This window comes from Lithobates pipiens, unplaced genomic scaffold, assembly GCF_037356315.1.
Source record: "Lithobates pipiens isolate NorthernLeopardFrog02 unplaced genomic scaffold, aLitPip1_a1.2 Scaffold_23, whole genome shotgun sequence".
Classification (NCBI taxonomy): domain Eukaryota; kingdom Metazoa; phylum Chordata; class Amphibia; order Anura; family Ranidae; genus Lithobates; species Lithobates pipiens.
The window spans coordinates 303,347,245-303,360,856 of NW_027507785.1; the positions used below are offsets into that span (position 1 = coordinate 303,347,245).

General features: G+C 47.1%; 1 protein-coding gene across 5 annotated transcripts in view; it reads left to right on the top strand.

Annotated features, from left to right (window-relative positions):
• Positions 1-13,612, top strand: part of SLC44A5 (solute carrier family 44 member 5) — a 293,848-nt gene that overhangs the window by 204,229 nt on the left and 76,007 nt on the right. For all 5 annotated transcript variants that reach the window (XM_077450433.1, XM_077450434.1, XM_077450436.1 and 2 more), the window contains 2 exons: positions 7,195-7,326; positions 9,220-9,319. In XM_077450433.1, the coding sequence (XP_077306559.1) occupies positions 7,195-7,326; positions 9,220-9,319 (232 nt within the window). The remainder of the gene's footprint in view (positions 1-7,194; positions 7,327-9,219; positions 9,320-13,612) is intronic.

Sequence of the window (13,612 nt, forward strand, 5' to 3'; positions counted from 1 at the left end):
CACCGCCCAAGCTCCCCAGAACCTATTCCACATGCCAGGTGAGACGTTGCCATGCCGTGCTGCATCTGTTGTGCCTGGAAGCGAAGAGCCACACTGGCCCGGCACTCCTTTCAGCTTTGCGTTCACAGGCAGATCAGTGGCTAACACCGCTCAATTTGACAGTTGGTAAAGTGGTGTGTGACAACGGTGCCAATCTGCTTAGCGCATTGAAACAGGGCAAAATCACGCACGTGCCATGCATGGCACACATCTTAAACTTGGTCGTGCAGCGATTCCTTGTCAAATACCCTGGGGTCCAGGACATCTTGCGGCAGGCAAGGAAAATCTCGGCCCATTTCAGAAGATCTTACATGGCCATGGCTCGCCTTGCTGACATTCAGCGGCGACACCATCTGCCAGTCAGACGTCTTATTTGCGATTGCCCGACGCGATGGAACTCAACCTTCTATATGCTTGATAGGCTGCTCCAGCAGAAACGTGCAGTTAACGTCTACCTGTATGAACTCTGCGAAAGAAACGGTTCTGGGGAGCTGGGGTTTTTTTCACCGCGCCAGTGGCTGCTCATGCGCGACGCATGCAGACTTCTGCGGCCATTTGAGGAGATCACCAAACTGGTCAGTCGCAGCCATGGCGCCATCAGTGACATGGTACCTTATGCCTTCTTTATGGAGCGTGCATTGCGTCGTGTCATTGATCAGGCTGTGGAGGAGCAGGAGCGGGAAGATGAGGAAGTCGCAATGCTGGATGAATTCCCAGGGGGGGCTACTCTATCTGAGACAAGTCAACAACAGGAGTCTGAAGAGGAGTCAGAGGAGGATGGTGCCGGGGCGGATGAGGAGGAGCAAGAAGAGCGTGCTTTAAACCTTTCTGGGATCCCTGTTGTGCGTGGATGGGGAGAGGAGAATGAAGAGGACGACATTATCCTGGATGATGAGCAGGAGCCAGGCCACCACACCGCTTCCACTTTAGTGCAAATGGGGGCCTTCATGCTCCAGTGTTTTAATAGGGACCCCCGTATAAAAAGCATAAGGGTCAAGGACCAGTACTGGGTGGCAACGTACTTAGACCCCCGGTACAAACACAAAATGGCGGAAATGTTACCGCCGTCGCAGAGGGCTGTCAGAATGCAGCACTTCCAAGCCTTGCTTCGAGAAATGCTGCATTCTGCTTTTGCGTGCGCTGGCAGAGGAGCAATTCCCACTCCCAGAGAAGGAGTTGCGGGTACCAATCCAACAGCGCCTGCAAGAAGAGGCCGGTTTGAAGATGTGTTGGTGACTTCCGATATGAGGTCATTCTTTCAGCCGACCCATCGACAGGTGTCATCCGGATCCAGTATCAGGGAACGCCTAGACCGTCAGGTGTCTGACTACATTGGGTTAACGGCCGATGTGGACGCTCTGAGGAGTGATGAACCCCTGGACTACTGGGTGGGCAGGCTTGACCTCTGGCCAGAGCTTGCCCAATTTGCAATCGAACTGTTGGCTTGCCCCTCATCCAGTGTCCTGTCCGAAAGGACGTTCAGCGCAGCAGGGGGGATCGTGACCGATAAGCGTACTCGCCTAGCTCACGACAGTGTTAACTACCTCACATTTCTAAAAATGAATGAGGCATGGATCTCGGAGGAATTCAACACATGTAACCAGTAGACCATGTATATGTCTATAAACAATTTTTTTAATCAAGCACACAGACCTTCTTTCTTCATTTGGCTCACTTCCTTGTCCCAAAAAAGCACACCGTACTATATGCCCCTACCCTCCTCTTTGAAGAGGTTGAGCGGTGTCATATTTCTACTGGGGCTGCTTATGATATCCCTGTGCTGTGCTGACTTCCTCCTGGGGGTTCTTATTATGAGGGGATCACACCATCCCTGTGCTGTGCTGAGTTTCTCCTGGGCCTGCTTACTATGAGGGGATCACACCATCCCTGTACTGTGCTGACTTCCTCCTGGGGGTTCTTATTATGAGGGGATCACACCATCCCTGTGCTGTGCTGACTTACTCCTGGGGCTGCTTACGGTGCTGCTGTCAGTGCTGTATATCACGGTGCTGGTGTGAGTGCTTAATGCCACGGTGCTGCTGTCAGTGCTGTATATAACGGTGCTGATGTCAGTGCTTAATGTCACGCTTCTGATGTCAGTACTCTCTATCACGGTGTTGCTGTCAATGCTGTATGTCACGGTGCTGGTGTTAATGCTTAACCACTACAATACAGGGCACTTTCACCCCCTTCCTTCCCAGCCCAATTTTCAGCTTTCAGCGCTCTATCGCTTTCAGTGACAATTGCGCGGTCGTGCTACACTGTACCCAAATGAAATTGTTATCATTTTGTTCGCACAAATAGAGCTTTATTTTGGTGTTATTTATTCACGACTCCGTTTTTTTTTTTTTTTGCGATATAAGCGCAAAAATAGCGGAAATTTGGAAAAAAAACAATATTTTCTTTTTTCTATTTGAAAAGAAATCCAATAAAATCAAATTTTGTCATAAATTTAAGCCAAAACGTATTCTGCTACATGTTTTTGGTAAAAAAAATTCCGTTAAGTGTATAATAATTGGTTTGTGTGATCACGGACATATGTACGCAAATGATCATGTACATATGTGTGCAGGTGATCACGTACATATGTGTGCAGATAATCATTGGGACATGTGATTTTAGTGGGACATATGTGGGGGACATGTTTTTATTATTAGGGACATGTGTTTTTATTATTTGGGGACATGTATGTTTTGGGGACATGTGTGGTTTGGGGACATATGTGGGGACTGTGTTTGTACTGTGTGGTGTGTTGTGTGTTTACACTACACTGATGATCAGTGAGTAAAAAGCTGTAAAAAGCAGCCCATACTCACTGATCATCAGCCGGCTGCAGCGTTCTGCTCTCCTCTCCTCAGCGGTGACTTCCGTGTGAGGAGAGGAGAGCCGATTGCCTAGCAACCGGCTGTTTGTTTACATCACATGACGGCCGTGATTGGACACGGCCGTCATGTGATCAGGAGGGCCAATCACAGAGCCCTCCTGCCGATCTGAGATGTGCCGTGTCCGGGTGACACGAGCACATCGGGATCGCGCCGCTGCGCGGGCGCGATCCCGCTACTCCTGAAGGACGTTCCTGAACGTCCTATCAGGAGTAGACGGCTCCCACCCGGCCGTATATATGCATTGGCCGGGTGGGAAGTGGTTAATGTCACGCTTCTAATGTCAGTACTTTCTATCACGGTGCTGCTGTCAGTGCTGTATATCACTGTGCTGATGTCAGTGCTGTATGTCACGCTTCTGATGTCAGTGCTCTCTATCACGGTGCTGCTGTCAGTGCTGTATATCACGGTGCTGATGTCAGTGCTTAATGTCACGCTTCTGATGTCAGTACTCTCTATCACGGTGTTGCTGTCAATGCTGTATGTCACGGTGCTGATGTTAATGCTTTATGTCACGCTGCTGATGTCAGTGCCCTCTATCACGGTGCTGTTGTCAGATGACTCTATCACGGTGCAGGTGTCATTGCTGTATGTCACGCTGCTGGTGATCATCTCCTGCACCCTCTTCTTTGCCTACCCTGGTCCCTGACCTTCCCTCTCCTCCATTGCCTTCATGCGCTCCATAGTCCTGAATTGTCAGAACAATTTCCCAAATAAAAAAAAAATGCTTGTAGTTATCGATCCCAAATTCACCTCATACATGTGTTATGTCATTGTCCATGTGGTGGGACTATGTTTTTCCTGCTAATAATTACCTAGTGGCTGCAAATTCGACCTAAAGGTTTGAAACATTCGCCTCCCATTGAAGTCAATGGGGCCCGCGGCGAACGTTCGGTTTCGCGAACGGTCAGCCCCGTTCGCGGTCCGCGTTCGCGAAACGTCCCGTCGGAAGTTCGTCCATCACTAGTCAGGACTCAAGTTCCTCCACCCCACCTGGCATAGATGCCTTACGGTTTACTGTAATTAACTGGTATGGGGGGGGGTTGTTACTTATAGTGTTTCCCCAAAAATAAGACCTACCCTAAAAATAAGCCTGTGATTTCCATGGAGGGCTGCAATATAAGCCCTATCCTGAAAATAAGAGATAGTTTAAAGTGGTTGTAAGATCCTAAAATGCACTGTATTAAAAGTAGTATATAATGTAAACTGTGTATGTTTCTGCAATCTATATGTGGTAACTAACTTCAATACAGCGCCACACAGCGATCAGTTGCTGCCCCCCCATTCCCCCCCCCCCCCCCCCCCCCGCGGTGCTCTCCTCAAGTTCTACCAGCTGTCAGCGGGGGGTCTCAGCCCTCCCCTCCTGCAGTGCTGGGAGTGGGGAAGACCGATCAGGCGGGTCTCGAAAACGCCGTGCGGCGCTATAAAAAGGTACTTTTCACAAATAGATTACAGAAACATGCACAGTTTAAATAATATAATACTCCAATACCGTGCATTTTAGGATTTTACACCCACTTTTACTCTGTTCCACTGGCCACTGGGGGTTCCTGACAGACAGAGGGAGATCGGAAGAGAAGACAGCACATGACGAGCCCTACCTCGAAAATAAGCCCTACTGGGTCTTTTGTTGTCAAAATTGATATAAGACCTGGGTTTATTTTCGGGGAAACACAGTAGTGAAGGACTAGCCACTGTTTCTGTGCTGTTATGTTGGCCCTGTGTGGTCTACTATGTTAGCGATGGTTTTGTGACTGCGCTGCATTACTTTGTTTGCACTTTATTCAAAACTTTGATAAAAATAATTTTTGATAAAATAAAAAAACAAGTTCCTCCACCTCAAGTTTTTATGGACCTTGCTTTGTGCACTGGTGCGCAGTCATGTTGGAACAGGCAGGGGCCATCCCCAAACTGTTCCCACAATGTTGGGAGCATGAAATTGTCCAAAATGTCTTGGTATGCTCGTGCCTTAAGAGTTTTCTTCACTGGAACTAAGGGGCCGAACCCGACCCCTGAAAAACAACCCCACACCATAATCCCCCCTCCACCAAATGACTTGGACCAGTGCACAAAGCAAGGTCCATAAAGACATAGATGAGCGATTTTGGGGAGGAGGAACTTGACTGGCCTGCACAGAGTCCTGACCTCAATCCGATAAAACACCTTAGGAATGAATTAGAGCGGAGACTGCGAGCCAGGCCTTCCTATCCAACATCAGTGCCTGACCTCACAAAGGCTCTTCTGGAAGAATGGTCAAACATCCCCATAGACACACTCCTAAACCTTGTGGACGGCCTTCCCAGAAGAGTTGGAACTGTTATAGCTGCAAAGGGTGGGCCAATTCAATATTGAACCCTACGGACTAAGACTGGGATGGCATTAACCACTTCAGCCCCGGAAGATTTGGCTGCTCAATGATCAGAGCATTTTTTGCTGTTCGAAACTGCGTTGCTTTAACTGACAATTGCGCGGCCGTGCGATGTTGCACCCAAACATAATTGACATCCTTTTTTGCCCCACAAATAGAGTTTTCTTTTGGTGATATTTGATCACCTCTGTGTTTTTTTGTGTTATAAACAAAAAAAGAGCAACAATTTTGAAAAAAAAACACAATATTTTGTACTTTTTGCTATAATAAATATCCCCCAATTTTTTTTTAAAAAAAAGCAAATGTTTTCCTCAGTTTAAGCCGATATGTATTCTTCTACATATTTTTGGTAATAAAAATCGCAAAAAGCGTTTATTGATTGGTAAATTTATAGCGCCTACAAAATAGGGGGATAGATTGGCCTTTTTATTATTATTTTTTTTACTAGTAATGGTGGCGATCTGCAATTTTTATGGTGACTGCGACATTTTGGCAGGCACATCGGACACTTTTGACACCTTTTTTATATTTAAATGCACTGATTCCTGTGTAAATGACACTGGCAGTGAATGAGTTAACCACTAGGGGGCACTGTGGGTGTTATGTATGACGTGATGGGTTTTTTTTTATTGTAGGGGGGCGTGGCCTGGCTTGTGACCTCACTGATCGTCCTTCCCTATAAAAGGCATATAATATAGCATAACATATATGCTATAAATATGCACTGATTACTGTATAAATGTCACTGGCAGGGAAGGGGTTAACACTAGGGGACAATCAAGGGGTTACCTGTGTTCCCTGACTGTGTGTTCTAACTGTAGGGGGAGGGGACTGACCTAGAGGAAATGACAGATCGTGGTTCCTAACTATTAGAAACTCACGATCTGTCTCTCCTCACAGAACAAGGATTTGTGTGTTTACACACACACACACACATCCCTGTTCTGCCTCTGGTGCTCACGATCGCTTGTGGCTGGCTGGTGGTCATCGCGACCGTCGGTCACAAGCATCGGCACACCCTCCAGCGGAGTGCGTGCGCCTGCTCTCCTGCTTAAACCTGCAAGGCAAAGGCATAATGAGCTAGTATGCATACTAGCTCATTATGAAATACTCACCTTAGAACGAGGCGCCGGTATCTCGCCCGATCCAGGCCGAGGGAGCTGACACGTTGCCTCGGCGTGTCTTTCCGGGTATCACGGCTCCGGCTCTGTGAGTGGCCGAAGCCGCGATACGTCATGCGCGCGCGAGACTTTTTCCCGGCAAGGTCTGGCAGTTCTGCCGGACCTTCAGCCGGGTCTTAAACGCGCATGCACCGCATGACGTCAGCGGCTGCATTAAACGTAAATATCTCCTAAACCGTACAAGTTTAGGAGATATTCATTTTACCTGCAGCTAAGCGTTATTATAGGCTTACCTGTAGGTAAAAGTAAAAAAAAAAAAAAAAAAAGACTATAGAACCGCTTTAAAGGAGCTGACGTGCAGCTACAACAGCTCGCGGGATCGTGCCGACCTGCCGCAGTATAACGACGGCAGCTGGTCGGCAAGCGGTTAAAGTTCATATGCGTGTAAAGGCAGGTGTCCCAATACTTTTGGCAATATAGTGTATATTTAATTGTAACAATTAACCTAAAAAAAAAAATAAAAAAAAGATTATAGATTAAATTCAAGTTGCAGTTGATTTTCTCATCAAATTTGGTGAAGCTGTACAACACACAGCTCTGCACCTTGTCCTGGCTCCGTCTATTTAGTCTATTAAAAAACTGTCACAAAATACGATGAAATCCACACGAAAAATACTTTTTCCTATAATGTTACATTAATAGTATAAAACTTTGTGATACAATGTGGTCATTCCTTGGAATGCATGTCTGTGTATGTATTACATTTCTCTCTCGTTGCTTCTAGGAATTTGGCATTGTTACTGGGAATATGACAGTCTGAGAGGCGTCCCGGGATCCGACCTCACTATCTCTGACATTGGGCTGCAGACGGACTTCCGAGTCTACTTACAGCTCAGGGAGACCTGGCTGGCGTTCAGTGAGTATGTCTTTATTATCTAATATGTCAGGCGGGGCTAGAAGCAGCAAGTCCAGTAACGGGCAGCAACCAACCAGATTTAACTTTTTTTTTTCTTACTTTTACTTTTATTTTGGCAGCAAATTTCGATTTAGTTTTAGGCTACTTTCACACTGGGGCGTTGCGGGTGCTGGCGGTAAAGCGGTGATATTTGGCCACTAGCGGGGCAGTCTTAACCCCCCGCTAGTGGCCAAAAAAGGGTTAAAACCCCCCGCAAAGCGCCGCTTTGCAGGCGGGTTTGCAGCACTTTCCCATTGTTTTCTATGGGAAGGGGCGCTTTAGGAGCAGTGAATACACTGCTCCAAAGATGCGGCTTGCAGGACTTTTTTGACCATCCTGCAAGCGCACCGCTCCAGTGTAAAAGCCCTCTGGCCACATGCGGTATTGCATACACTAGCAGTGACACTGGAAAGAATTATCTGAGTTTCCATTGATTCTTATGGGGAAACTCGCTTTGGATTACAAGCACGCTTCCGGGAACGGATTCTGCTCCTAATACAAGGTAATACAGTATAGAATATTCACACCTGGAATTCATCATTAAAGGGGTTGTAAAGGTAGATTGACCGTCCTGCAAGTGCACCGCTCCAGTGTGAAAGCCCTCTGGCCTCCCCCCCACCTCCTGGCCACATGCGGTACTGCATACACTAGCAGTGACACTGGAAAGAATTATCTGAGTTTCCATTGATTCTTATGGGGAAACTCGCTTTGGATTACAAGCACGCTTCTGGGAAACGGACTCTGCTCCTAATACAAGGTAATACTGTATAGAATATTCACACCTGGAATTCATCATTAAAGGGGTTGTAAAGGTAAATGTTTTTTCACCTTAATGCATTCTATGCATTAAGGTGAAAAAACATCTGACAGTGTCGGCGCCCCCAGCCCCCCCCGTTTTACTTACCTCACACCTCGAAAGTCCCGCGCTCGCCCCCCGACGTCCTTTCCACCGTTCAGCCTGGCCGCTGATTGGCTGGAGTGGATGGATGGAAAGCAGCGCAGCCATTGGCTCGCGCTGCTGTCAATCACATCCACTGACGTGGAGCGCCGAGGCGGGGGGCCGTGTGATACAGCGAGCGGCTGTATCACGGGAGCGCGCCCGCAGGTGCTTCTCACCATGCGATGGAGCTCGCATGAACGTGAGAAGTACCTGCGGGTGGAAGCCGAGACAGCCGCCGAGGGACCCCAGAAGAGCAGGTTCAGGGCCACTCTGTGCAAAACGAGCTGCACAGTGGAGGTAAGTATAACATGTTTGTTATTTTAAAAAAAAATATTCACTTTACAATCCCTTTAAGCCATTGTTAACAAAGGAAGCTCCAGCCGTGTGTACCGCTACGAAGTCCCAATCATGCAGTCTGATCACTTGTGCAGAACGTGATTTCTCCCGTCCCCAACAGACTGATGACATCACACCAGGCAAAGTCAAGGATGTTTTTTTTTACTGATAAAAAGTAAAGTTTATTTCAGAACAAAGTGAAACTGTTGCACACATTGGGGGTTATTTACTAAAGGAAAATCCACTTTGCACTACAAGTGCACTTGGAAGTGCAGTCGCTGTAGATCCGAGGGGTACATGCAAGGAAAATAAAAAAACAGCATTTTAGCTTGCACATGATTGGATGATAAAATCAGCAGAGCTTCCCCTCATTTCAGATCTACCCTTTAGAGTTAGAGCGACTGCCCTTCCAAGTGCACTTTCAGTGCAAAGTGGATTTGCCTTTCGTAAATAACCCCCCATAGTGTCAGATATAAGTCAGAAATGAACTCATTCAAACTTGAAAAATGACTAAAAACGCCAGTCGATATCCTGTAGATTCCTATGAGCGTGTGCTTAAAGGATTGTTCTTCCCGCAGTGATCATCCTCTGCATCGTGGAAGTGATCATCATACTCATGCTGATCTTTTTAAGGAACCGAATCCGAATTGCCATCGCTCTCTTGCAGGAAGGTAGCAGGTAAGTTACTCTGTATTATAATAATAACAATGATAAGTTATTACTAAGAACTAAGAAGATCTGTAAAGTAAAATTCTGCTAATTTGAAAGGAGAGAACTTTGAACATTTGTATTATTTGACCTCTTTCACTGGAGCAATTCATTTTGTCAGATCAGATATTCATTGGCTCCCTTTTTTTTTTTAAATGTATTTATTTTATTTTATTGTTTTTGTTCATTCCAAGAAAACGATTAAAGGGGTTGTTAAGCTCTGGCATAACGGGGAGCATTTCAAAACTGCCGATATGCCAATGCTTTCACACATCGAGCCGGGTCCTTCTCTGCAGCATACTGGTAGGGGTTAGGCTTTTCTACTCAGGTTGTGGCTGCTTTCTAAAGAAACACACTGCAAGACTTTGAAACAACTTTTGTTTTGATTAAAGCGGGAGTCCACCGGGACTCCGCGTTTTTTTTTTTTTTAAAAGCCAGCAACTACAAATACTGCTGCTGCTGACTTTTAAAATAGTGACACTTACCTGTCCAACGCGCCCGCGATGTCGGCACCCGAAGCCGATCGCTAGGTCGTCTGTCGGGTCCTGCCGCCGCCATCTTGGGTATGGGAATCAGGAAATGGAGCCTTTCGGCTTCATTTCCCGGTTGCCTACTGCGCATGCGCGAATTGCGCTGCACAATAAGGACGCTCCTCGCTGCCTCTGGGAGCTGTGTGTTTCCCAGCAGGCAGCGGAGCACTTGCGGGAAGGGGCGGGCACTTGCGGAAAGGGGCGTAAGTTACGCCCCTTTCCGCAGAGAGCTGTCCCGGAAGTGGGTGCAATTACCTGGATTATCCAGGTAACTGCACCCCCTCCCCCCTGAAAGGTGCCGATTGTGGCACCGGAGGGGGGGAGGGTTCCGATGAGCGGAAGGTCCACTTTAGGGTGGACCTCCGCTTTAACCTGAAATGTACCTTTCTGAATCGAAAGTTTAGGTGGCCTTTATTAACCACTTAAGGATCGCCTCATGCCGATATACGTCAGCAGAATGGCACAGCTGGGCACAATCACGTACCGGTACATGATTCTTTAAGTGCCCAGCCGTGGGTTGGGAATGCGCTGCCGCCGGCACGCTCCCGACCCGGTCCTGTGATCCATGACCGTGGCCGCGGGCAGAGCGGACCCGATCGCCGCTGGTGTCCCGCGATCAGGTCACAGAGCTGAAGAATGAGGAGAGGTCTGTGTAAACAAACCTCTCCCCTTGCTTCCCTGTGTGGCTGTCACCGATCGTCTCTTCCCTTTTATAGGGAAGGACGATCAGTGAGGTCACAAACCAGGCCACGCCCCCCTACAATAAAACATCACGTCATACATAACACCCACAGTGCCCCCTAGTGGTTAACTCCTTCACTGCCAGTGTCATTTACACAGGAATCAGCGCATTTAAATAGCACCGATTGCTGTATAAATGACAATGGTCCCAAAAATGTGTCAAAAATGTCCGATGTGTCCGCCATAATGTCACAGTCACAATAAAAATCACTGATCGCTGCCATTGCTAGTAAAAAAAAAAATATTAATAAAAATGCTATAAAACTATCCCCTATTTTGTAAACGCTATAACTTTTGCACAAACCAATCAATAATCGCTTATTGCGATTTTTTTTTTACCAAAAATATGTAGAAGAATACGTATCAGCCTAAACTGAGGAAAAAACATTTTTTTTATATATTTTTTGGGGATATTTATTATAGCAAAAGTTAAAAATATTGCATTCTTTTTCAAAATTGTCGCTCTATTTTTGTTTATAGCGCAAAAAATAAAAACCGCAGAGGTGATCAACTACCACCAAAAGAAAGCTCTATTTGTGGGGAAAAAAAGGTCGTCAGTTTTGTTTGGGAGCCACATCGCACGACTGCGCAATTGTCAGTTAAAGCGACGCCGTGCCGAATCGCAAAAAGGGGCCTGGTCCTTTGGCTGCAAATTGGTCCGGGGCTTAAGTGGTTAAAGAACTCAACAGTGGAGGCTCGTCCATTAGGGGTGCCGGAGCGCTGCCCCCTTCTCTCCGCGGCCGCTATTTTGCAGGACACCGCCACCCCCTAGTCATACGTCTGGCCCACTTTTAGAGGCTCTAATAGGCTTCAAAATGGAGTGGGCTCATGGTGCGGAGCATTGCGCCAGAAGCCCACCCAGGTGTTCCAACAGCAAATGAATATTCGCTATTGAAATGCTGATCCTCAATACGGCCAATCAGAAGCAGGTCTGAGATCCGTTTTCCAGTTGGCCAAAAAGAGAAGAGTTCTAATTGGCCGAAAAGGAGGAGGAGGGAGGAAATGTAAGCTACCGCAATGCCCGTGAAGAGCAGGGGAAGGGTAAGCCGTCGCTGAGCAAAGGAAGCCGCCTGTGAAGCCTGGGAAAAGAGCTGCCGACCAACTGCCTGGAAAAGGGGGGGTGGTAATGTCTGCCACCCCCATAAAAAAAATTATCGCCAGCCACCACTGGAACTCAAACAAAGCAATCCTCCACTAGATATGACTGCAAATCCTCTATGATAGAAAATTAGGAGAATCTGGCATCTGATACCTGTAAAAAACACATACAGACATACTCCACTTTAGGTACACTCACTCTACATACACTCCTGAGTACAGACATACCTGCCACTTGCGAGTGTATGTAAAGTACCTAGCAAACACAGACATCCCACGCTGCGCTGCCGCAGTATGGCCTAGAAGAGACGGAGCTGCCGCCCAGAGTTGTCGCCAGGCCCAGAGTTGCCAACCATGCCCACCAGCCAGTCCAGAGTTGCTGCCTAAGTGGATTACTGTACAGTACTATAAACTTCACTTCCTGAACCCCCCCCCCCAACACTACAGCCCCTGACACCCCCACTACAACCCCTGTCCCCCCACTACAACCCCTGTCCCCCCACTACAACCCCTGACACCCCTCTACAACCACTGACACCCGCACTTCAACCCCTGACCCCCCCACTACAACCCCTGAAACCCCCACTATAGCCCCTGACATCCTCTAAAGCCCCCAACACCCCCACTACAGCCCCTGACACCTCCACCACAACCCCTGACACCCCCTCTGCAGCCCCTGACACCCCCACCGCAACCCCTGACACCCCCTCTGCAGCCCCTGACACCCCCTCTGCAGCCCCTGACACCCCCACTACAACCCCTGACACCCTCTAAAGCCCCTGATACCCCCACTACAACCCCTGACATCCTCTACAGCCCCCGACGTCCCCACTACAGCCCTCAACACCCCCTCTACAGCCTCTGACACCCCCACTACAACCCCTGACACCCCTCTACAGCTCCTGACACCCCTCTACAGCCCCTGCCACCCCCACTACAACCCCTGACACCTCCACTACAACCCCTGACCCCCCAGAAGTGAAAAAAAAAGTATTGCTTGATTTTAAGTACATTTTTGTTTTACATACATGCTCTGGTCCCCATGTGTACTTATAAGTGGGTTAAGCCTGTATAGCACTACTTTTGCCTAATAACAAATGATCACCAAAATAATGCACCAAGGCCTCACGTTCCTGGAATGAACAGCTTTTACCACCGAGCTGTAGATATGTTTTCATTTTATGTATTTTACATTTTTTTCTTTGTCTGTTTTAATCTTTTTTTTTCTTCTTCTTCATTTAATTCTGCATAAAATGTTCATTTTACGATCTGATTAAGCAGCACATCCGTTATCAATCACTGAACAGGTTTGCAGCCTTTCACATTTGCATATTACATTATGCACAGAAAGAAAGACGCTTAGGAAGATTAGTCAAGTGCCTGTAATTATCACCCAGCAGTGTTTGACATTACATATTTCATATAACACAAATAGAGGTGACCAGAAGGGGGCGCTGTGTAGTCATGGTCGTTGGCTTCAACCCATTCTTTTGATACATGCTATCAAAGTTAGTAATATTATTAATATTGGTATTACTGATGTAAAAGGACTCTAATGGGGAACCCAATGTAAGGGGGGGGGGCTCTGATCTGGAACCAGATGTAAGGGGGGGGGGGGACTCTGACGGGGATTATTTTTTCGGACTGCCAATATTTGTAAATATTTGGCCCTCATACTGAAGATTTTGAGGACCCCTGTCTTAGATTATCTCACATTGCAGATACGCAGCTATGAATCTGAAGGCATCTTTTTTTTTTTTTAGGAGAAATTTAAAGCGATATTAACCCCAAAACTACAAATGTAATATATTGCAGCTTACCAATCATTAGATATGATGGCTGCATTTTTATTTTTTAGGCTTTTTTCCCCTCTGTAAATAAAACACCTCCTGAA